Source organism: Salvelinus fontinalis, unplaced genomic scaffold (genome assembly GCF_029448725.1).
Source record: "Salvelinus fontinalis isolate EN_2023a unplaced genomic scaffold, ASM2944872v1 scaffold_0077, whole genome shotgun sequence".
In the NCBI taxonomy this organism is placed as follows: Eukaryota; Metazoa; Chordata; class Actinopteri; order Salmoniformes; family Salmonidae; genus Salvelinus; species Salvelinus fontinalis.
This window is the reverse complement of record NW_026600286.1, coordinates 439,777-466,854: the sequence shown is the minus strand read 5'-3', so window position 1 is coordinate 466,854 and position 27,078 is coordinate 439,777. Positions and strand designations below refer to the sequence as shown.

The following is a 27,078-nucleotide window of genomic DNA, read 5'->3' as shown; positions in this document are numbered from 1 at the left end:
TGGAGGTGTAGATTACATCTATCATCCTAATGGAGGAGTAGATTACATCTATCATCCTAATGGAGGTGTAGATTACATCTATCATCTATCATCCTAATGGAGGAGTAGATTACATCTATCATCCTAATGGAGGAGTAGATTACATCTATCATCCTAATGGAGGAGTAGATTACATATATCATCTATCATCCTAATGGAGGAGTAGATTACATCTATCATCTATCATCCTAATGGAGGTGTAGATTACATCTATCATCCTAATGGAGGAGTAGATTACATCTATCATCCTAATGGAGGTGTAGATTACATCTATCATCCTAATGGAGGAGTAGATTACATCTATCATCCTAATGGAGGTGTATATTACATCTATCATCCTAATGGAGGAGTAGATTACATCTATCATCCTAATGGAGGAGTAGATTACATCTATCATCTATCATCCTAATGGAGTAGTAGATTACATCTATCATCCTAATGGAGGAGTAGATTACATCTATCATCCTAATGGAGGAGTAGATTACATCTATCATCCTAATGGAGGAGTAGATTACATCTATCATCTATCATCCTAATGGAGGAGTAGATTACATCTATCATCTATCATCCTAATGGAGGAGTAGATTACATCTATCATCCTAATGGAGGTGTAGATTACATCTATCATCCTAATGGAGGAGTAGATTACATCTATCATCTATCATCCTAATGGAGGAGTAGATTACATCTATCATCCTAATGGAGGTGTAGATTACATCTATCATCCTAATGGAGGTGTAGATTACATCTATCATCCTAATGGAGGTGTAGATTACATCTATCATCTATCATCCTAATGGAGGTGTAGATTACATCTATCATCCTAATGGAGGAGTAGATTACATCTATCATCCTAATGGAGTTGTAGATTACATCTATCATCCTAATGGAGGTGTAGATTACATCTATCATCTATCATCCTAATGGAGGTGTAGATTACATCTATCATCCTAATGGAGGTGTAGATTACATCTATCATCCTAATGGAGGAGTAGATTACATCTGTCATCCTAATGGAGGAGTAGATTACATCTGTCATCCTAACGGAGGTGTAGATTACATCTATCATCTATCATCCTAATGGAGGAGTAGATTACATCTATCATCTATCATCCTAATGGAGGAGTAGATTACATCTATCATCCTAATGGAGGAGTAGATTACATCTGTCATCCTAACGGAGGTGTAGATTACATCTATCATCTATCATCCTAATGGAGGAGTAGATTACATCTGTCATCCTAATGGAGGAGTAGATTACATCTATCATCTATCATCCTAATGGAGGAGTAGATTACATCTATCATCCTAATGGAGGAGTAGATTACATCTATCATCCTAATGGAGGAGTAGATTACATATTTCATCTATCATCCTAATGGAGGAGTAGATTACATATATCATCTATCATCCTAATGGAGGTGTAGATTACATCTATCATCCTAATGGAGGAGTAGATTACATCTATCATCTATCATCCTAATGGAGGAGTAGATTACATCTATCATCTATCATCCTAATGGAGGAGTAGATTACATCTATCATCCTAATGGAGGAGTAGATTAGATCTATCATCCTAATGGAGGAGTAGATTAGATCTATCATCCTAATGGAGGAGTAGATTACATCTATCATCCTAATGGAGGAGTAGATTAGATCTATCATCCTAATGGAGGAGTAGATTACATCTATCATCCTAATGGAGGAGTAGGTTACATCTATCATCCTAATGGAGGAGTAGATTAGATCTATCATCCTAATGGAGGAGTAGATTACATCTATCATCCTAATGGAGGAGTAGATTACATCTATCATCTATCATCCTAATGGAGGTGTAGATTACATCTATCATCCTAACGGAGGTGTAGATTACAACTATCATCCTAATGGAGGAGTAGATTACATCTATCATCCTAACGGAGGAGTAGATTACATCTATCATCTATCATCCTAATGGAGGAGTAGATTACATCTATCATCCTAATGGAGGAGTAGATTACATCTATCATCTATCATCCTAATGGAGGAGTAGATTACATCTATCATCCTAATGGAGGAGTAGATTACATCTATCATCCTAATGGAGGAGTAGGTTACATCTATCATCCTAATGGAGGTGTAGATTACATCTATCATCCTAATGGAGGTGTAGATTACATCTATCATCCTAATGGAGGAGTAGATTACATCTATCATCCTAATGGAGGAGTAGATTACATCTATCATCTATCATCCTAATGGAGGAGTAGATTACATCTATCATCCTAATGGAGGAGTAGATTACATCTATCATCTATCATCCTAATGGAGGAGTAGATTACATCTATCATCCTAATGGAGGAGTAGATTACATCTATCATCCTAATGGAGGTGTAGATTACATCTATCATCTATCATCCTAATGGAGGAGTAGATTACATCTATCATCCTAATGGAGGTGTAGATTACATCTATCATCCTAATGGAGGAGTAGATTACATCTATCATCTATCATCCTAATGGAGGTGTAGATTACATCTATCATCCTAATGGAGGTGTAGATTACATCTATCATCCTAATGGAGGAGTAGATTACATCTGTCATCCTAATGGAGGAGTAGATTACATCTATCATCCTAATGGAGGAGTAGATTACATCTATCATCTATCATCCTAATGGAGGAGTAGATTACATCTATCATCCTAATGGAGGAGTAGATTACATCTGTCATCCTAATGGAGGAGTAGATTACATCTGTCATCCTAATGGAGGTGTAGATTACATCTGTCATCTATCATCCTAATGGAGGAGTAGATTCCATCTATCATCCTAATGGAGGAGTAGATTACATCTATCATCCTAATGGAGGAGTAGATTTCATATATCATCTATCATCCTAATGGAGGAGTAGATTACATCTATCATCTATCATCCTAATGGAGGTGTAGATTACATCTATCATCCTAATGGAGGAGTAGATTACATCTATCATCCTAATGGAGGTGTAGATTACATCTATCATCCTAATGGAGGAGTAGACTACATCTATCATCTATCATCCTAATGGAGGAGTAGATTACATCTATCATCCTAATGGAGGTGTAGATTACATCTATCATCTATCATCCTAATGGAGGTGTAGATTACATCTATCATCCTAATAGAGGAGTAGATTACATCTATCATCCTAATGGAGGTGTAGATTACATCTATCATCCTAATGGAGGTGTAGATTACATCTATCATCCTAATGGAGGTGTAGATTACATCTATCATCCTAATGGAGGTGTAGATTACATCTATCATCCTAATGGAGGTGTAGATTACATCTATCATCCTAATGGAGGAGTAGATTACATCTATCATCCTAATGGAGGAGTAGATTACATCTATCATCCTAATGGAGGAGTAGATTACATCTATCATCTATCATCCTAATGGAGTAGTAGATTACATCTATCATCCTAATGGAGGAGTAGATTACATCTATCATCCTAATGGAGGAGTAGATTACATCTATCATCCTAATGGAGGAGTAGATTACATCTATCATCCTAATGGAGGAGTAGATTACATCTATCATCCTAATGGAGGAGTAGATTACATCTATCATCTATCATCCTAATGGAGGAGTAGATTACATCTATCATCCTAATGGAGGAGTAGATTACATCTGTCATCCTAATGGAGGAGTAGATTACATCTATCATCCTAATGGAGGTGTAGATTACATCTATCATCCTAATGGAGTAGTAGATTACATCTATCATCCTAATGGAGGAGTAGATTACATCTATCATCCTAATGGAGTAGTAGATTACATCTATCATCCTAATGGAGGAGTAGATTACATCTATCATCCTAATGGAGGAGTAGATTACATCTATCATCTATCATCCTAATGGAGTAGTAGATTACATCTATCATCCTAATGGAGGAGTAGATTACATCTATCATCCTAATGGAGGAGTAGATTACATCTATCATCCTAATGGAGGAGTAGATTACATCTATCATCCTAATGGAGGAGTAGATTACATCTATCATCCTAATGGAGGAGTAGATTACATCTATCATCTATCATCCTAATGGAGGAGTAGATTACATCTATCATCCTAATGGAGGAGTAGATTACATCTGTCATCCTAATGGAGGAGTAGATTACATCTATCATCCTAATGGAGGAGTAGATTACATCTATCATCCTAATGGAGGAGTAGATTACATCTATCATCCTAATGGAGTAGTAGATTACATCTATCATCCTAATGGAGGAGTAGATTACATCTATCATCCTAATGGAGGAGTAGATTACATCTATCATCCTAATGGAGGAGTAGATTACATCTATCATCCTAATGGAGTAGTAGATTACATCTATCATCCTAATGGAGGAGTAGATTACATCTATCATCCTAATGGAGGAGTAGATTACATCTATCATCTATCATCCTAATGGAGTAGTAGATTACATCTATCATCCTAATGGAGGAGTAGATTACATCTATCATCCTAATGGAGGAGTAGATTACATCTATCATCTATCATCCTAATGGAGTAGTAGATTACATCTATCATCCTAATGGAGGAGTAGATTACATCTATCATCCTAATGGAGGAGTAGATTACATCTATCATCCTAATGGAGGAGTAGATTACATCTATCATCCTAATGGAGGAGTAGATTACATCTATCATCTATCATCCTAATGGAGGAGTAGATTACATCTATCATCCTAATGGAGGAGTAGATTACATCTGTCATCCTAATGGAGGAGTAGATTACATCTATCATCCTAATGGAGGAGTAGATTACATCTATCATCCTAATGGAGGTGTAGATTACATCTATCATCCTAATGGAGTAGTAGATTACATCTATCATCCTAATGGAGGAGTAGATTACATCTATCATCCTAATGGAGTAGTAGATTACATCTATCATCCTAATGGAGGAGTAGATTACATCTATCATCCTAATGGAGGAGTAGATTACATCTATCATCTATCATCCTAATGGAGTAGTAGATTACATCTATCATCCTAATGGAGGAGTAGATTACATCTATCATCCTAATGGAGGAGTAGATTACATCTATCATCCTAATGGAGGAGTAGATTACATCTATCATCCTAATGGAGGAGTAGATTACATCTATCATCTATCATCCTAATGGAGGAGTAGATTACATCTATCATCCTAATGGAGGAGTAGATTACATCTGTCATCCTAATGGAGGAGTAGATTACATCTATCATCCTAATGGAGGAGTAGATTACATCTATCATCCTAATGGAGGAGTAGATTACATCTATCATCCTAATGGAGGAGTAGATTACATCTATCATCCTAATGGAGGAGTAGATTACATCTATCATCCTAATGGAGGAGTAGATTACATCTATCATCTATCATCCTAATGGAGTAGTAGATTACATCTATCATCCTAATGGAGGAGTAGATTACATCTATCATCCTAATGGAGGAGTAGATTACATCTATCATCCTAATGGAGGAGTAGATTACATCTATCATCCTAATGGAGGAGTAGATTACATCTATCATCTATCATCCTAATGGAGGAGTAGATTACATCTATCATCCTAATGGAGGAGTAGATTACATCTGTCATCCTAATGGAGGAGTAGATTACATCTATCATCCTAATGGAGGAGTAGATTACATCTATCATCCTAATGGAGGTGTAGATTACATCTATCATCCTAATGGAGGTGTAGATTACATCTGTCATCCTAATGGAGGAGTAGATTAGATCTATCATCCTAATGGAGGAGTAGATTACATCTATCATCCTAATGGAGGTGTAGATTACATCTATCATCCTAATGGAGGGGTAGATTACATATATCATCCTAATGGAGGAGTAGATTACATCTATCATCCTAATGGAGGAGTAGATTACATCTATCATCCTAATGGAGGAGTAGATTACATCTATCATCTATCATCCTAATGGAGGTGTAGATTACATCTATCATCCTAATGGAGGAGTAGACTACATCTATCATCTATCATCCTAATGGAGGAGTAGATTACATCTATCATCCTAATGGAGGAGTAGATTACATCTATCATCTATCATCCTAATGGAGGTGTAGATTACATCTATCATCCTAATGGAGGAGTAGATTACATCTATCATCCTAATGGAGGAGTAGATTACATCTGTCATCCTAATGGAGGAGTAGATTACATCTATCATCCTAATGGAGGAGTAGATTACATCTATCATCTATCATCCTAATGGAGGAGTAGATTACATCTATCATCCTAATAGAGGAGTAGATTACATCTATCATCCTAATGGAGGAGTAGATTACATATATCATCTATCATCCTAATGGAGGAGTAGATTACATCTATCATCTATCATCCTAATGGAGGAGTAGATTACATCTATCATCCTAATGGAGGAGTAGATTACATCTATCATCCTAATGGAGGAGTAGATTACATATATCATCTATCATCCTAATGGAGGAGTAGATTACATCTATCATCTATCATCCTAATGGAGGTGTAGATTACATCTATCATCCTAATGGAGGAGTAGATTACATCTATCATCCTGATGGAGGTGTAGATTACATCTATCATCTATCATCCTAATGGAGGAGTAGATTACATCTATCATCCTAATGGAGGAGTAGATTACATCTATCATCCTAATGGAGGAGTAGATTACATATATCATCTATCATCCTAATGGAGGAGTAGATTACATCTATCATCTATCATCCTAATGGAGGTGTAGATTACATCTATCATCCTAATGGAGGAGTAGATTACATCTATCATCCTAATGGAGGTGTAGATTACATCTATCATCCTAATGGAGGAGTAGATTACATCTATCATCCTAATGGAGGTGTATATTACATCTATCATCCTAATGGAAGAGTAGATTACATCTATCATCCTAATGGAGGAGTAGATTACATCTATCATCTATCATCCTAATGGAGTAGTAGATTACATCTATCATCCTAATGGAGGAGTAGATTACATCTATCATCCTAATGGAGGAGTAGATTACATCTATCATCTATCATCCTAATGGAGGAGTAGATTATATCTATCATCCTAATGGAGGAGTAGATTACATCTGTCATCCTAATGGAGGAGTAGATTACATCTATCATCCTAATGGAGGAGTAGATTACATCTATCATCCTAATGGAGGTGTAGATTACATCTATCATCCTAATGGAGTAGTAGATTACATCTATCATCCTAATGGAGGAGTAGATTACATCTATCATCCTAATGGAGTAGTAGATTACATCTATCATCCTAATGGAGGAGTAGATTACATCTATCATCCTAATGGAGGAGTAGATTACATCTATCATCTATCATCCTAATGGAGTAGTAGATTACATCTATCATCCTAATGGAGGAGTAGATTACATCTATCATCCTAATGGAGGAGTAGATTACATCTATCATCCTAATGGAGGAGTAGATTACATCTATCATCCTAATGGAGGAGTAGATTACATCTATCATCTATCATCCTAATGGAGGAGTAGATTACATCTATCATCCTAATGGAGGAGTAGATTACATCTGTCATCCTAATGGAGGAGTAGATTACATCTATCATCCTAATGGAGGAGTAGATTACATCTATCATCCTAATGGAGGAGTAGATTACATCTATCATCCTAATGGAGGAGTAGATTACATCTATCATCCTAATGGAGGAGTAGATTACATCTATCATCCTAATGGAGGAGTAGATTACATCTATCATCTATCATCCTAATGGAGTAGTAGATTACATCTATCATCCTAATGGAGGAGTAGATTACATCTATCATCCTAATGGAGGAGTAGATTACATCTATCATCCTAATGGAGGAGTAGATTACATCTATCATCCTAATGGAGGAGTAGATTACATCTATCATCTATCATCCTAATGGAGGAGTAGATTACATCTATCATCCTAATGGAGGAGTAGATTACATCTGTCATCCTAATGGAGGAGTAGATTACATCTATCATCCTAATGGAGGAGTAGATTACATCTATCATCCTAATGGAGGTGTAGATTACATCTATCATCCTAATGGAGGTGTAGATTACATCTGTCATCCTAATGGAGGAGTAGATTAGATCTATCATCCTAATGGAGGAGTAGATTACATCTATCATCCTAATGGAGGTGTAGATTACATCTATCATCCTAATGGAGGGGTAGATTACATATATCATCCTAATGGAGGAGTAGATTACATCTATCATCCTAATGGAGGAGTAGATTACATCTATCATCCTAATGGAGGAGTAGATTACATCTATCATCTATCATCCTAATGGAGGTGTAGATTACATCTATCATCCTAATGGAGGAGTAGACTACATCTATCATCTATCATCCTAATGGAGGAGTAGATTACATCTATCATCCTAATGGAGGAGTAGATTACATCTATCATCTATCATCCTAATGGAGGTGTAGATTACATCTATCATCCTAATGGAGGAGTAGATTACATCTATCATCCTAATGGAGGAGTAGATTACATCTGTCATCCTAATGGAGGAGTAGATTACATCTATCATCCTAATGGAGGAGTAGATTACATCTATCATCTATCATCCTAATGGAGGAGTAGATTACATCTATCATCCTAATGGAGGAGTAGATTACATCTATCATCCTAATGGAGGAGTAGATTACATATATCATCTATCATCCTAATGGAGGAGTAGATTACATCTATCATCTATCATCCTAATGGAGGAGTAGATTACATCTATCATCCTAATGGAGGAGTAGATTACATCTATCATCCTAATGGAGGAGTAGATTACATATATCATCTATCATCCTAATGGAGGAGTAGATTACATCTATCATCTATCATCCTAATGGAGGTGTAGATTACATCTATCATCCTAATGGAGGAGTAGATTACATCTATCATCCTGATGGAGGTGTAGATTACATCTATCATCTATCATCCTAATGGAGGAGTAGATTACATCTATCATCCTAATGGAGGAGTAGATTACATCTATCATCCTAATGGAGGAGTAGATTACATATATCATCTATCATCCTAATGGAGGAGTAGATTACATCTATCATCTATCATCCTAATGGAGGTGTAGATTACATCTATCATCCTAATGGAGGAGTAGATTACATCTATCATCCTAATGGAGGTGTAGATTACATCTATCATCCTAATGGAGGAGTAGATTACATCTATCATCCTAATGGAGGTGTATATTACATCTATCATCCTAATGGAGGAGTAGATTACATCTATCATCCTAATGGAGGAGTAGATTACATCTATCATCTATCATCCTAATGGAGTAGTAGATTACATCTATCATCCTAATGGAGGAGTAGATTACATCTATCATCCTAATGGAGGAGTAGATTACATCTATCATCTATCATCCTAATGGAGGAGTAGATTATATCTATCATCCTAATGGAGGAGTAGATTACATCTGTCATCCTAATGGAGGAGTAGATTACATCTATCATCCTAATGGAGGAGTAGATTACATCTATCATCCTAATGGAGGAGTAGATTACATCTATCATCTATCATCCTAATGGAGGAGTAGAATATATCTATCATCCTAATGGAGGAGTAGATTACATCTGTCATCCTAATGGAGGAGTAGATTACATCTATCATCCTAATGGAGGAGTAGATTACATCTATCATCCTAATGGAGGTGTAGATTACATCTATCATCCTAATGGAGGTGTAGATTACATCTGTCATCCTAATGGAGGAGTAGATTAGATCTATCATCCTAATGGAGGAGTAGATTACATCTATCATCCTAATGGAGGTGTAGATTACATCTATCATCCTAATGGAGGGGTAGATTACATATATCATCCTAATGGAGGAGTAGATTACATCTATCATCCTAATGGAGGAGTAGATTACATCTATCATCCTAATGGAGGAGTAGATTACATCTATCATCTATCATCCTAATGGAGGGGTAGATTACATCTATCATCCTAATGGAGGAGTAGATTACATCTATCATCCTAATGGAGGAGTAGATTACATCTATCATCCTAATGGAGGTGTAGATTACATCTATCATCTATCATCCTAATGGAGGAGTAGATTACATCTATCATCCTAATGGAGGAGTAGATTACATCTATCATCCTAATGGAGGAGTAGATTACATCTATCATCTATCATCCTAATGGAGGAGTAGATTACATCTATCATCCTAATGGAGGTGTAGATTACATCTATCATCCTAATGGAGGTGTAGATTACATCTATCATCCTAATGGAGGAGTAGATTACATCTATCATCCTAATGGAGGAGTAGATTACATCTATCATCCTAATGGAGGTGTAGATTACATCTATCATCCTAATGGAGGTGTAGATTACATCTATCATCCTAATGGAGGAGTAGATTACATCTATCATCCTAATGGAGGAGTAGATTACATCTGTCATCCTAATGGAGGTGTATATTACATCTATCATCCTAATGGAGGTGTAGATTACATCTATCATCCTAATGGAGGTGTAGATTACATCTGTCATCCTAATGGAGAAGTAGATTACATCTATCATCCTAATGGAGGTGTAGATTACATCTATCATCTATCATCCTAATGGAGGTGTAGATTACATCTATCATCCTAATGGAGGTGTAGATTACATCTATCATCCTAATGGAGGAGTAGATTATATCTATCATCCTAATGGAGGAGTAGATTACATCTGTCATCCTAATGGAAGAGTAGATTACATCTATCATCCTAATGGAGGAGTAGATTACATCTATCATCCTAATGGAGGTGTAGATTACATCTATCATCCTAATGGAGGTGTAGATTACATCTGTCATCCTAATGGAGGAGTAGATTAGATCTATCATCCTAATGGAGGAGTAGATTACATCTATCATCCTAATGGAGGTGTAGATTACATCTATCATCCTAATGGAGGGGTAGATTACATATATCATCCTAATGGAGGAGTAGATTACATCTATCATCCTAATGGAGGAGTAGATTACATCTATCATCCTAATGGAGGAGTAGATTACATCTATCATCTATCATCCTAATGGAGGGGTAGATTACATCTATCATCCTAATGGAGGAGTAGATTACATCTATCATCCTAATGGAGGAGTAGATTACATCTATCATCCTAATGGAGGTGTAGATTACATCTATCATCTATCATCCTAATGGAGGAGTAGATTACATCTATCATCCTAATGGAGGAGTAGATTACATCTATCATCCTAATGGAGGAGTAGATTACATCTATCATCTATCATCCTAATGGAGGAGTAGATTACATCTATCATCCTAATGGAGGTGTAGATTACATCTATCATCTATCATCCTAATGGAGGAGTAGATTACATCTATCATCCTAATGGAGGTGTAGATTACATCTATCATCCTAATGGAGGTGTAGATTACATCTATCATCCTAATGGAGGAGTAGATTACATCTATCATCCTAATGGAGGAGTAGATTACATCTATCATCCTAATGGAGGTGTAGATTACATCTATCATCCTAATGGAGGTGTAGATTACATCTGTCATCCTAATGGAGGAGTAGATTAGATCTATCATCCTAATGGAGGAGTAGATTACATCTATCATCCTAATGGAGGTGTAGATTACATCTATCATCCTAATGGAGGGGTAGATTACATATATCATCCTAATGGAGGAGTAGATTACATCTATCATCCTAATGGAGGAGTAGATTACATCTATCATCCTAATGGAGGAGTAGATTACATCTATCATCTATCATCCTAATGGAGGGGTAGATTACATCTATCATCCTAATGGAGGAGTAGATTACATCTATCATCCTAATGGAGGAGTAGATTACATCTATCATCCTAATGGAGGTGTAGATTACATCTATCATCTATCATCCTAATGGAGGAGTAGATTACATCTATCATCCTAATGGAGGAGTAGATTACATCTATCATCCTAATGGAGGAGTAGATTACATCTATCATCTATCATCCTAATGGAGGAGTAGATTACATCTATCATCCTAATGGAGGTGTAGATTACATCTATCATCTATCATCCTAATGGAGGAGTAGATTACATCTATCATCCTAATGGAGGTGTAGATTACATCTATCATCCTAATGGAGGTGTAGATTACATCTATCATCCTAATGGAGGAGTAGATTACATCTATCATCCTAATGGAGGAGTAGATTACATCTATCATCCTAATGGAGGTGTAGATTACATCTATCATCCTAATGGAGGTGTAGATTACATCTATCATCCTAATGGAGGAGTAGATTACATCTATCATCCTAATGGAGGAGTAGATTACATCTGTCATCCTAATGGAGGTGTATATTACATCTATCATCCTAATGGAGGTGTAGATTACATCTATCATCCTAATGGAGGTGTAGATTACATCTGTCATCCTAATGGAGAAGTAGATTACATCTATCATCCTAATGGAGGTGTAGATTACATCTATCATCCTAATGGAGGTGTAGATTACATCTATCATCCTAATGGAGGTGTAGATTACATCTATCATCTATCATCCTAATGGAGGTGTAGATTACATCTATCATCCTAATGGAGGTGTAGATTACATCTATCATCCTAATGGAGGAGTAGATTACATCTATCATCCTAATGGAGGTGTAGATTACATCTATCATCCTAATGGAGGAGTAGATTACATCTGTCATCCTAATGGAGGAGTATATTACATCTATCATCCTAATGGAGGTGTAGATTACATCTATCATCCTAATGGAGGTGTAGATTACATCTATCATCCTCATGGAGGTGTAGATTACATCTATCATCCTAATGGAGGAGTAGATTACATCTGTCATCCTAACGGAGGTGTAGATTACATCTCACATTCCGCTACTTGGTGCAGCCAATGGCACTGTCCGCTTTATGTATATTGCCGGGAGACACTTGTGGACACATCTCTAACACAGTCATGGGAAAATCCGTCTAAAGTGGCTCTGATTGAATCGGGCCCCTCAGTATAATATCATCTAAAGGAGGATACTGTATGTTTATACATGTTTAAAGAATGGGCTTGATTCATCTGAACCACTGTTTAGAGAAAGAGACAGACACAGAGTCTGGCCAAGGAGAAACCATGACTATGACAGACCGAGGACTTTATACCTAACTGATATAATAAACTGTAAAATGTTCAGTTCTATTTTTCCACACCACCCACGGAGTTACAGACAGACCAAGATTACTTTTATTGAGAGTTTAGCGCCATCTTGTGGTGACTTTAATAATGTAAATATGTCGTCTTCTGTAGCTCAGTTGTTAGAGAATTTGTGCTTGCAATGCAAGTCGATTCCTGGGATCACCCACAACTAAGACGTATGCATGCATGAATGTAAGTCACTTTGGAGAAAAGTGTTTGCTAGGTGGCATATATTATTTTAACATCAGATCAGTCAGTTAATTATCAACTTAGAAATAAATTCCATGACTTTTACAATAAAAGAACGCGTGATAGATTCTTCTTTTCTCAAGACAGACAGACCGCAGGGAGGAACACCTGTGTTCCATCATGTCTATCCCCAGAGATTTGGGGAGGAAAACCAACCCTGTTCTCTGATATCTTGTGTTAGGGCAGGCAAAGTGCACAGGGGCTATAAAAAGATGGCTCGATAATGAACAGGCATTGGAGGAATCCACGGCCCGTTCACCACACATACACACACACACACACACACACACACACACACACACACACACACACACACACACACACACGCACAGACACACACACACACGCACGCACGCACACACACACACACACACACACACACAGACACACACACACACACACACAGACACACACACACACACACACACACACACACACACACACACACACACACACACACACACACACACACACACACACACACACACACACACACACACACACACACACACACACACACTTCCTCCTATTAAGTCGTCCCCGCCTTCTCTCTTCTCCTATTGGATATTGCCGCTATGGCCCCCTCCCCAAAAAGAACTTTGTCAAACAACTGGTCAAGCGTTTTAATTTGCATTCTCATGGAATGTAACTGTCAGGGAACATTGGTTCCAACATGGTGCCAATTAAATGAAGGCTAAAATGATCTATTGTTAAGCTGTAGTCTGTGTGTCCTCTGGGCCCTGGTCAAATGTAATGCACTACTTAGGCAAGCCATTTGGGAACCAACTTCTGTCTATGACAGAGCCGGTCCACTCTGTCTCCTCTTTCTCCCTACAGACAAGTGTTTATTAATACATGTAAACCGAATCAGAGTCGCCAGGGCAACGCATAGCAGCCCACTGACTGTTGGAGAGGAGGCAGAGTCAATCCTCTCTCTCTCTCTCTCTCTCTCTCTCTCTCTCTCTCTCTCTCTCTCTCTCTCTCTCTCTCTCTCTCTCTCTCTCTCTCTCTCTCTCTCTGTCTCTCTCTGTCTCTCTCTCTCTCTCTCTCTCTGTCTCTCTCTCTCTCTCTCTCTCTCTCTCTCTCCCTCTCTCTCTCTCTCTCCCTCTCTCTCTCTCTCTCTCTCTCTCTCTCTCTCTCTCTCTCTCTCTTTCTCTCTCTGTCTCTCTCTCTCTCTCTCTTTCTCTCTTTCTCTCTTTCTCTTTCTCTTTTCATCACTCTTCCATTCTCTCTTATCCTCCCCTCACTCTCTTTTCTCCAGAGTCACTGTCTCAGTTTCATCCTGTGGATATACTGTCTAAGGACGGAGGAGAGGAGAAAGGGATTGGATAGAAAGGATCTGCTGAATGGTAGGTTTATCAAACAAATCTAATAACATCAACTTCAACAAGTCTGTGTGTTTTTTGAGATCGTGGTCAAACAGCTACTTAAAGTAGGTTTCGTGGATCGGTTTTCAGAGTGCTTATCTGTAAAGCAGAGACACAGTTATTTATGTCCTGATAAAGTAGTTGTTTGGTCAATGCAGGTTTGTACCTCTCTGAATCTGAATAGTCTGCTGTAGGGCCGTTTGTGGGCATTCAACTGTACGGCATTTTGTGGGCAGTCAACTGTAAGGCAGTTTGTGGGCAGTCAACTGTACGGCAGTTTGTTGGCAGTCAACTGTAGGGCAGTTTGTGGGCAGTCAACTGTAGGGCAGTTTGTGGGCAGTCAACTGTACGGCAGTTTGTGGGCAGTCAACTGTACGGCAGTTTGTGGGCAGTCAACTGTACGGCAGTTTGTGGGCAGTCAACTCTACGGCAGTTTGTGGGCAGTCAACTGTACGGCAGTTTGTGGGCAGTCAACTGTACGGCAGTTTGTTGGCAGTCAACTGTAGGGCAGTTTGTTGGCAGTCAACTGTACGGCAGTTTGTGGGCAGTCAACTGTAGGTCAGTTTGTGGGCAGTCAACTGTACGGCAGTTTGTGGGCAGTCAACTGTACGGCAGTTTGTGGGCAGTCAACTGTACGGCAGTTCGTGGGCAGTCAACTGTACGGCAGTTTGTGGGCAGTCAACTGTACGGCAGTTTGTTGGCAGTCAACTGTACGGCAGTTTGTTGGCAGTCAACTGTAGGGCAGTTTGTGGGCAGTCAACTGTACGGCAGTTTGTTGGCAGTCAACTGTACGGCAGTTTGTGGGCAGTCAACTGTACGGCAGTTTGTGGGCAGTCAACTGTACGGCAGTTCGTGGGCAGTCAACTGTACGGCAGTTTGTGGGCAGTCAACTGTACGGCAGTTTGTTGGCAGTCAACTGTACGGCAGTTTGTTGGCAGTCAACTGTAGGGCAGTTTGTGGGCAGTCAACTGTACGGCAGTTTGTTGGCAGTCAACTGTACGGCAGTTTGTGGGCAGTCAACTGTACGGCAGTTTGTTGGCAGTCAACTGTACGGCAGTTTGTGGGCAGTCAACTGTACGGCAGTTCGTGGGCAGTCAACTGTACGGCAGTTTGTGGGCAGTCAACTGTACGGCAGTTTGTTGGCAGTCAACTGTACGGCAGTTTGTTGGCAGTCAACTGTAGGGCAGTTTGTGGGCAGTCAACTGTACGGCAGTTTGTTGGCAGTCAACTGTACGGCAGTTTGTGGGCAGTCAACTGTACGGCAGTTTGTTGGCAGTCAACTGTACGGCAGTTTGTGGGCAGTCAGCAGACTTCAGATTCAGAGGTACAAACCTGCATTGACCAAACAACTACTTTATCAGGACATAAATAACTGTGTCTATGCTTTACAGATCAACAGTCTGAAAACCGTGGGCAGTTTGTACATGACAGACATAAGTGAGAGGCTCATGACGGAGGCTCTGTAGGAATGTGTCTTCTCCATGCGTACCCTGCCCAGGCAGGAAGAGAGAGACAGCTGGTGCCCCTGCCATGTCGGTAACTGTCAATCCCAGGGCACCGGCGACACTGCAGAGAGACTGGCACTGAAAACAGTGGTCCTCACGTATTCACATATTTAAAATGTACATAAATTGACATATATGGTACTGGTATACAGCATCTCATTCTTTTTTTTGGGGGGGGGGGGGGGTTGCCTCTTAAGATTGGTCCTGACAAGAACAGTTGGTTTTGTTTACTTGGTTGGGTTCACAAGAAAACACTAAAACGTTACGATGGGACTCAACAACGAGTGGTGTCCAGTAAAGTAATAACTGAGTCTTACAGAGTAGGCTAAAGCTAGCTCTGGCTAGCTTAACAAGCAGAGTCATTACAGCTAAACACTTAGCTTAGTCTCCCTGACGCAGTATGAATAGCTTGTCCATCGACTGGTACATGACATGTTCTGATGATGTACTCTGTAATGTACTCTATGTCATGCCAGTTGCTAAAGCGTTAGAGCCACAGGCTACGAGCCAGGCTAGAGGGTGTCACAGTGTTTCTGTGAATGCCTGTGTACTAGGATACAAGTCAATGTGTGTCCCCATAAGAATAAGAGTAAACGCACATAGTGTGTGTGTGTGTGTGTGTGTGTGTGTGTGTGTGTGTGTGTGTGTGTGTGTGTGCGTGCGTCAAGTGTGTCTGTGTGTGTGTGTGTGTGTGTGTGTGTGTGTGCGTCAAGTGTGTCTGTGTGTGTGTGTGTGTGTGTGTGTGTGTGCGTGCGTCAAGTGTGTCTGTGTGTGTGTGTGTGTGTGTGTGTGTGTGTGTGCGTGCGTCAAGTGTGTCTGTGTGTGTGTGTGTGTTTGTCTGATCCCAGCTGTCGGTTGGTGCTAGGCTAGGGCAGCTGTCCTGTGGTGACTGACGTTCTTTAGGCTTATTGCTGTAATGCACCCCACCTCACCGTAACCCCTACCCCGCATGGCCCCTTCCCCCTGTTCCAGTTGACTAAAGCATCCTGTTCGAAGACAACACCCCCCAGTCTGTTGACTGTGTTTCACCTATAGACTCTGTGGTTGGCACGCCTGTCCACCAAAACAAACTGTTTCCTATATGGTCACAGCTGGCTTTTCTACAATGTAATATTATTAGGTTTACAATATTACTCACAACTTCTGTTCACTCTTCGTCTTCTTCCTCTTCATCACAGGGCATGGAGGACCAAGAGTCTGAGCTGCCGATGGACCCGGAAATCTGCTTCGATCCGCTGTTCATCGATGAGAAAGATAAGTATGGGAATGATGTTGTTGAAGAGGAGACGGGCGCTTCATTCCAGCCTCTACTGGGAGTTACCAGTACAAACACACTGCTGACGGGCTCAGCTCACAGTCAGTGCTCCCTGTCGGATACCTACAGAGAGACACACCTGGATGAGACACAAGCCCAGTTAAAGAACACGGACACCATGTTTAGGAGTTGTGTAGGAGAAACTACAGACTCTTTTGGGTCTCACCTGTCGACGACGGCCCACACTAACACACATCTTAGTGGGTTAGGACAGAACCAGCCTCACCTTAGTGGGTTAGGACAGAACCAGCCACCCCTTAGTGGGTTAGGACAGATCCAGCCACACCTTAGTGGGTTAGAACAGAACCAGCCACCCCTTAGTGGGTTAGAACAGAACCAGCCTCACCTTAGTTGGTTAGAACAGAACCAGCCACCCCTTAGTGGGTTAGGACAGATCCAGCCACATCTTAGTGGGTTAGGACAGAACCAGCCACCCCTTAGTGGGTTAGAACAGAACCAGCCTCACCTTAGTGGGTTAGGACAGAACCAGCCTCACCTTAGTGGGTTAGGACAGAACCAGCCTCACCTTAGTGGGTTAGGACAGATTCAACAACACCTTAGTGGGTTAGGACAGATTCAGCCACACCTTAGTGGGTTAGGACAGATCCAGCCTCACCTTAGTGGGTTAGGACAGAACCAGCCACACCTTAGTGGGTTAGGACAGAACCAGCCACCCCTTAGTGGGTTAGAACAGAACCAGCCACATCTTAGTGTGTTAGGACAGAGCCAGCCACCCCTTAGTGGGTTAGGACAGAACCAGCCTCACCTTAGTGGGTTAGAACAGAACCAGCCACACCTTAGTGGGTTAAGACAGATCCAGCCACATCTTAGTGGGTTAGGACAGATTCAGCCACCCCTTAGTGGGTTAGGACAGATTCAACAACACCTTAGTGGGTTAGAACAGAACCAGCCACCCCTTAGTGGGTTAGAACAGATTCAACAACACCTTAGTGGGTTAGGACAGATTCAACAACACCTTGCTGGGTTAGGACAGATTCAACCACACCTGAGGGAGATGGATGACCTATTGAAGAGTTGTGAGGACATGACAGGTGTGTCCATCGCCTCCTGCCTGTCCACCAGGTACACAGACACACACCTGTCTGGACCAGCTCAGAACCAGAACCAGTCAGACATACAGAAGATGGTTGCTATGATAGGGAGCTGTGGTGGTAATGACTGTCACACAGGTGGCTCCATCCTGACCTACACAGACACACACATGGAGGAGTCTAGGAACCAGTGCCAAAGTCACCTGAAGGAGGTGGAATCCATTTTGGATCAGAGTGGAGCCACAGGAGCCGCTGTCCAGCCTCAATTGCCTCCTCTTACCTCCGCAGGCACTCAGCTGAGTGGCACTATGGCTGAGTATCAGACAGAGCTAATGGCGATGCTGGCCATGTTAGAGAACTGTATGGAGGAGGCAGGGATTACCTTTGACCCTTTAGAGTGGACTTACCCTAGTTTACCCAAAGGATATGGCCAACCCAACCCCGACATGAATAAGGTAACACAAGACAGACACATGGAGAGAGGAGGAGCAACACAAGGACACATGGAGTCTTTGGGATGTGTGGATCTGAAGCCATATTTGGGAAGTACCTTTGGCCAATTTGAGCCCCCGAGCTATCAAGCTATCTCCACAGAAAGACACTCGGATGAGTTAGGAGACTGTGGAGATACACACACAAGAGGGTCCGTGTCCACGGTGTGTGACGAGGACACAGAAGGACATGTCTCCGGTGTCTCTGTTGGGGACACAGAGGCTCACATTATGTGGGGCCAACAACTAGAGACAGGGCTGGGAGGGGTGGAGATGAGGGGATCCATGCAGGAGTTGGAGGGGTTGGGTACTGTGCTAGAGGGGTGCATCGAGGAGGTGGAGAAACTGGAGAAGAGACGGGATGAACTGATGGGAGAGCTGCAGGCACTACGGGAGGAGAAGACGGGGACAGAGGAAGGGAGTGAAGGAGGGCAGGCGGCACAGTTAAACCAGGTGCTGAATATTGAGGCCGATGGGAGGAGGGAGGCGCGGATGAGGGAGTGGCAGTCTTTGAGGGCTGAGAGGAGTGTGGAGGAGAGGAGGCTGTCCAGTGTGCGTCTGGAGAGGCAGGGTCTTCAGGAGGAGATGAGGAGGCTGAAGAGGAGGCTGTTCTCTGTCGCCAGGGAGTGTGCTCACAACCAGGTCATCCTGGCAACCCAGCAGCGTGACGTTGCCCAGCTCAACAAGGAACAGGTAGGGGCTGGAGTGTTCTTCTGACCATTCCAGAACTTTCTGAGTATCCATTAAACTTCTGAGTGTTCCAGAACATCTGCTGCGTTCATCAGAGCTCAAAAGCCAATGCAGGTTCTTCTGTCTCTCTCACTCTCTCTCTCTCTCTCTCTGTCTCTCTCTCCCTCTGTCTCCCTCTGTCTCTGTCTCCCTCTGTCTCTGTCTCTCCCTCTGTCTCTCTGTCTCTGTCTCTGTCTCTCCCTCTGTCTCTCTGTCTCTGTCTCTCCCTCTGTCTCTCTGTCTCTGTCTCTGTCTCTGTGTCTCTCTGTCTCTGTGTCTCTCTGTCTCTCTGTCTCTCCCTCGCTCTGTCTCTGTCTCTCTTTCTCTGTCTCTGTGTCTCTCTGTCTCTCTGTCTCTCTGTCTCTCTGTCTCTTCCCCAGATGGAACTTGACGCACTGATCATCAAGCTGACTGAGGAGGTGTCTCAGCTCCGCTCCACCCACCAGTCCCAGCTCTCCACTCTGCAGTCCCAGCTCCAGACCCGCAGCCAGACACCCAAGCCCATAGAAGAGATGACCCAGAGCAAGAGGAACTCATGTGGGGACATACAGCAGTACCTGCAGGGAGGGCTCAGAGCCCTGGAGGAAAGGTAGTCTCTCTCTCAACATTGCCAGGCGTTATGATAACTCAGAGGTGGTCTCTAGTCAAGCATGGCACTAGGATTGACACAGCAATTATGATGATTGGTACTATGATCATGAATTATATATCCCGCCTCCCGGGTGGCGCAGTGGTCTAGGGCACTGCATCGCAGTGCTAGCTGCGCCACCAGAGTGTCTGGGTTCGCGCCCAGGCTCTGTCGCAGCCGGCCGCAACCGGGAGGTCCGTGGGGCGACGCACAATTGGCATAGCGTCGTCCGGGTTAGGGAGGGTTTGGCCGGTAGGGATATCCTTGTCTCAGTATGTAAAAATGTAATAAAATGTATGCACTCTACTGTAAGTCGCTCTGGATAAGAGCGTCTGCTAAATGACTGAAATGTAAATGTAATGATACCAAATTCCAATTGCCTCGCTATTGTTATTTACTGCTGCTCTTTAATTATTTGTTATTCTTATCTCTTATTTGTGGGGGGGAGGGGGGTATTTTCTTAAAACTGCATTGTTGGTTAAGGGCTTGTAAGTAAGCATTTTACTGTAAGGTCTACTACACCTGTTGTATTCGGGCGCATGTGACAAATACAATTTGATTTGATCACGTACATAGATTTGCATATGTTTTGTCAGGTGCAGCGAAATGCATTATCCTCTCTCCTCCTCCCTCAGATATGAGCCAATGCTTCTGGCCCTGTTGAAGCGGAGGGAGGGGACATCAGAGGCCCTGGTGAAGGCCAGGCAGCAGGCCCAGGAGCTGAGGGCCCGTCGGGGACCCCTGAGGGAGGAGGGACAGAGGCTGGGGCTGCAGAGAGCCTGTCTGGAGGAGAGACTCAAACTGATGGAGACCCACAGGAGAGAGGACGTGGAGCAGTACAGGGTACGAAGGGACGAAGGGGAGAGAGATGGAATAAGGTCCAGTAGACAGGGTTGGAATTACAAATGCTGTCCAAGAAGGATTCACACTCACAACAAATCAAGGCACCTCCAACACACACAGACATAGACTAGAACACCAGTCTTTCAATAGATTATAAACTCTAATGTCAGGTTTATGAAACCTTGTCCCCCTCCCCAACAGGAGACAGTGGACAGGCTGGAGGAGACTAGCAGAGAGCAGAAGATGGAGCTACAAATCCAGAAGAGGAAAACCAAGGAGATGGAGGAACTGAGAGACAGCCTTACTAAAGAACTCTACCTGTACAGGTGAGGACAATTGACCGTTTCACGCTCCTAATTCAACCTTTCCAGAATTTTACCACACATCCAACAAATAATATCAGCATTTTGGCTATTAAAATCAGTTCATTTAAAATGATACATCACTAGCTTACAACATGGTTAACATATGTTGTAAATGTTGACTGTAATCTGGTGCTTTGTCTTTTCTCCTTACAGAGGCATTGCCGAGGACAGTAACAAGAATGATCTAGCCAGTGGGAAGGAGGAAACATGACCACTGGGACAAATAGAAGTACACTGAGTGTACAAAACATTAAGAACACCTTCCTAATATTGCGTTGCACCCCCCTCCCTGTTGTCCTCAGAACAACCTACATTCGTCGGGTCATGGACTCTACAAGGTGTTGAAAGCGTTCCACAGGGATGCTGGACCATGTTGACTCTAATGCTTCCCACAGTTGTGTCAAGTTGGCTGGATGTCCTTTGGGTGGTGGACCATTCTTGATACACACGAAAAACTGTTGAGTGTAAAAGACCCAGTAACGTTGCAGTTCTTGACACAAACCGGTGTGCCTGGCACCTACTACCGTAACTCCGTTCAAAGGCACTTACACATGTTGTCTTGTCCATTCACCCTCTGAACGACACACATACACAATCCATGTCTCAATTGTCTCAACGCTTAAAAATCCTTCTTCAACCTGTCTCCTCCCCTCTTCATCTACACTGACTGAAGTGGATTTAACAGGTGACATCAATAAGGGATCATAGCTTTCACCTGGATTCACCTGGTCAGTGCATGTCATGGAAAGAGCAGATGTTCCTAATGTTTTGTCCACTCGTTGTAAAGAGCAGATGTTCCTAATGTTTTGTACACTCAGTGTAAGTCAGTTTTAGGTAACGAGACGGACTGCCCTTTCTCTGTACACAGTCACTTCTAATATAACCTTCTTTACAAATAGACTTTTCTATACTTTTCAGATGCATGTGTGAGTTATCTGGAACGATAAGAGAGAGACACTGAAAAATGTTATATTTTATTAAGGGAAAAAACCCAAGATGGCTGTTTCGTACACTGGCAGCTGAAACCTGAGTTACCAATCAGGTTTGGGAAAGAGGTCTTAAACACCAAAATCTCAACAACAACATCATCATCATTCTATATTTAGACTTTGTTAAACATCTGTAGAGCAGAAGGTTCTGGAACAGTTTGAAGATAGATGTGATTTTTTTTTGTATTCTTTTTTTGGAGAACATTGCGGTCGTGAATAAAAAAAAAAAAAAGGTGTTGTGTTCTTTTAAACTCTAAACTATCTTGAGTGTTGGTGAGGAGTTCACTGCCATTAGTCAGAACACAGGGCCCGCATCCCAAAATTGCACTTTATCCTCTACATAGTGCACTACTTTTTGAACCATGGCCCGGTGTCAAAAGTAGTGGACTCAGGGAACAGGGTGCCATTTAGGAAGGGCCCAACCAAGCGAGAAGGAAGGTGTCCATATAAGGACAACACGGTGGAATGTTCTAAACAATGACAGAAGCTAATGGAGTGAGTTTTGAGCCCAGGGGATATAGGGACTAATGTTCCAAATGGTCCCCCCTATTCCCTGTGTAGTGCACTACTTTCGACCAGGACTTATATAGGGAGCAGGTGTACCATTTGGGACACATTTTAAAAGAGGGAAGATATCACCTTACACACTTATTAGAGCTATAGCCAGCATTAGACAGTTGGTTTTTAAAGCAAACATGTAAAGAGCTAGGTTTAAAAATAGTCCCCTTTCCGTAGTTAATAAGATTACATTAGTCATTTGTATGTCTCCCAGTGTATGATTAATAAGAGAGTGACTGAAACATTTTCAAATGATGTTCCTTCAAATTATGACGTCAGAAATAGCAAACGTTTTACTATTAACTTGGTCTTGAATCGGTCTCACTTTAGGTGGTCTTGAAACACTAAATGGGACATTGGTGGTCTTGAAACACTAAATGGGACATTGGAGGTCTTCAAACACTAAATGGGACATTGGTGGTCTTGAAAGACTAATGGGACATTGGTGGTCTTGAAACACTAAATGGGACATTGGTGGTCTTGAAACACTAAATGAGCCATTGGTGGTCTTGAAACACTAAATGAGCCATTGGTGGTCTTGAAAGACTAATGGGACATTGGAGGTCTTCAAACACTAAATGGGACATTGGTGGTCTTGAAAGACTAATGGGACATTTGTGGTCTTAAAACACTAAATGGGACATTGGTGGTCTTGAAACACTAATGGGACATTGGTGGTCTTAAAACACTAATGGGACATTGGTGGTCTTGAAACACTAAATGGGACATTGGTGGTCTTGTAACACTAAATGGGACATTGGTGGTCTTGAAACACTAAATGGGACATTGTTGGTCTTGAAACACTAAATGGGACATTGGTGGTCTTGAAACACTAATGGGACATTGGTGGTCTTGAAACACTAATGGGACATTGGTGGACTTGAAACACTAATGGGACATTGGTGGTCTTGAAACACTAAATGGGACATTGGTGGTATTGAAACACTAAATGGGACACTGGGGGTCTTGAAACACTAATGGGACATTTTCCAACTGAGACACCCTGGTGTTTAAAACAGAAACTCTCAGCCTTGTGTGTTCCCAACTCACAGACCTGTGTCTCACTGGGCCACGGTCTCAGTGGACCTGCTCTGACTTGGTGGCCAAGGTCTGGCCACTGGTACCTTTTTCAGCTGGCATTTACATAACCCATGTTCACAGTTCGCCATGGTTAACAGAACACCTTCCATGGTTAACATCTTGTCACCAAGCAACTGAGACATGATATCTAGTTTTTTTCCCTCCTCCCAAGTCGTTAGTGTCACACCGCTGATGACAAACACAGTTCCCCAAAATATAACACTGGAGTTTACATGAACATAAACACTGGTGACACACGAGTGGGGTAAGTCTCAGGTGGAAATGGTCCGTAAGTATGAGACAAGATGAAAGAAAGCATTATCAGCTGAGTGGATTAGAGTCAACAAGCTTGATGGAAAATCTAATTCAAATGAATGTTCAGTAAGGACTGACAGCTGAATAGAGGAGAGAGTAACATGACAAAGAAAAGACTGTTATAAACAAAGACATCACAATATCAAACCAGAATATAAAACCAGACATCACAATATCAAACCAGAATATAAAACCAGACATCGCAATATCAAACCAGAGAGCACAATATCAAACCAGAATAGAAAACCAGACATCACAATATCAAACCAGAATATTAAACCAGACATCGCAATATCAAACCAGAGAGCACAATATCAAACCAGAATAGAAAACCAGACATCACAATATCAAACCAGACATCACAATATCAAACCAGACATCACAATATCAAACCAGACATCGCAATATCAAACCAGACATCACAATATCAAACCAGACATCGCAATATCAAACCAGACATCACAATATCAAACCAGACATCGCAATATCAAACCAGACATCACAATATCAAACCAGACATCGCAATATCAAACCAGAGATCACAATATCAAACAAGAGATCACAATATCAAACCAGACATCGCAATATCAAACCAGACATCGCAATATCAAACCAGACATCGCAATATCAAACCAGACATCGCAATATCAAACCAGACATCGCAATATCAAACCAGACATCGCAATATCAAACCAGACATCACAATATCAAACCAGACATCGCAATATCAAACCAGACATCACAATATCAACCAGAGATCACAATATCAAACCAGAAATCGCAATATCAAACCAGACATCGCAATATCAAACCAGACATCGCAATATCAAACCAGACATCGCAATATCAAACCAGACATCGCAATATCTGTAACGATAGTCATTTTATTCCTCCTCCTCGGACGAGGAGAGGCGAGATGGATCGGACCAATACGCAGAGTGGTTAGTTTCCATGATGATTTAATATATAACAAAAACAATATGCGATACAAAATAACCACTGTGACAGTCCTGTGTGGCGGAACACTGACACAAGAACAAACACCCACAAAACACACGTGAAACCCCGGCTGCCTAAGTATGATTCTCAATCAGGGACAACGATTGACAGCTGCCTCTGATTGAGAATCATACCAGGCCGAACAAACAAAATCCCAACATAAAAATCACACATTGACAACCCACCCAACTCACGCCTTGACCAACTAAATAAATACAAAACAAGGGAAAACAGGTCAGGAACGTGACAATATCAAACCAGACATCACAATATCAAACCAGTCATCGCAATATCAAACCAGACATCGCAATATCAAACCAGACATCGCAATATCAAACCAGACATCGCAATATCAAACCAGACATCGCAATATCAAACCAGACATCGCAATATCAAACCAGACATCGCAATATCAAACCAGACATCGCAATATCAAACCAGACATCGCAATATCAAACCAGACATCGCAATATCAAACCAGACATCGTGATATCAAACCAGACATCGCAATATCAAACCAGAATATAAAACCAGAATATCAAACCAGACATCACAATATCATGTTGACTAGCTAAATACTGTACTTAAAAAAAAAAAAAAATGTAAATGTTTCAAACTCTGTGAGGTTAATTACAGGAGGACTATTGAACATGAGGTTAGTTACAGGAGGCCTATTGAACATGAGGTTAGTTACAGGAGGCATATTGAACATGAGGTTAGTTACAGGAGGCCTATTGAACATGAGGTTAGTTACAGGAGGCCTATTGAACATGAGGTTAGTTACAGGAGGCCTATTGAACATGAGGTTAGTTACAGGAGGCCTATTGAACATGAGGTTAGTTACAGGAGGCCTATTGAACATGAGGTTAGTTACAGGAGGTCTATTGAACGGTGAGGTTAGTTACAGGAGGCCTATTGAACATGAGGTTAGTTACAGGAGGCTTATTGAACATGAGGTTAGTTACAGGAGGCCTATTGAACATGAGGTTAGTTACAGGAGGCCTATTGAATGGTGATGTTAGTTACAGGAGGTCTATTGAACATGAGGTTAGTTACAGGAGGCCTATTGAATGGTGAGGTTAGTTACAGGAGGCCTATTGAACAGGAGGTTAGTTACAGGAGGCCTATTGAACATGAGGTTAGTTACAGGAGGCCTATTGAATGGTGAGGTTAGTTACAGGAGGCCTATTGAACATGAGGTTAGTTACAGGAGGCCTATTGAACATGAGGTTAGTTACAGGAGGCCTATTGAACATGAGGTTAGTTACAGGAGGCCTATTGAACATGAGGTTAGTTACAGGAGGTCTATTGAATGGTGAGGTTAGTTACAGG

At 41.4% G+C, this 27,078-nt stretch overlaps 1 protein-coding gene across 1 annotated transcript; it reads left to right on the top strand.

The window, feature by feature from the left end:
• The first annotated feature begins 14,446 nt into the window (after positions 1-14,446).
• On the top strand, positions 14,447-23,009 carry LOC129842944 (uncharacterized). The gene is made up of 6 exons (XM_055911657.1): positions 14,447-14,859; positions 17,561-19,933; positions 20,350-20,558; positions 21,233-21,440; positions 21,642-21,766; positions 21,959-23,009. The coding sequence occupies exons 1-6, from the start codon at positions 14,857-14,859 to the stop codon at positions 22,014-22,016; spliced, it is 2,976 nt and encodes a 991-aa protein (XP_055767632.1). The 5' UTR covers positions 14,447-14,856; the 3' UTR covers positions 22,017-23,009.
• The last annotated feature ends 4,069 nt before the right edge of the window (positions 23,010-27,078 follow it).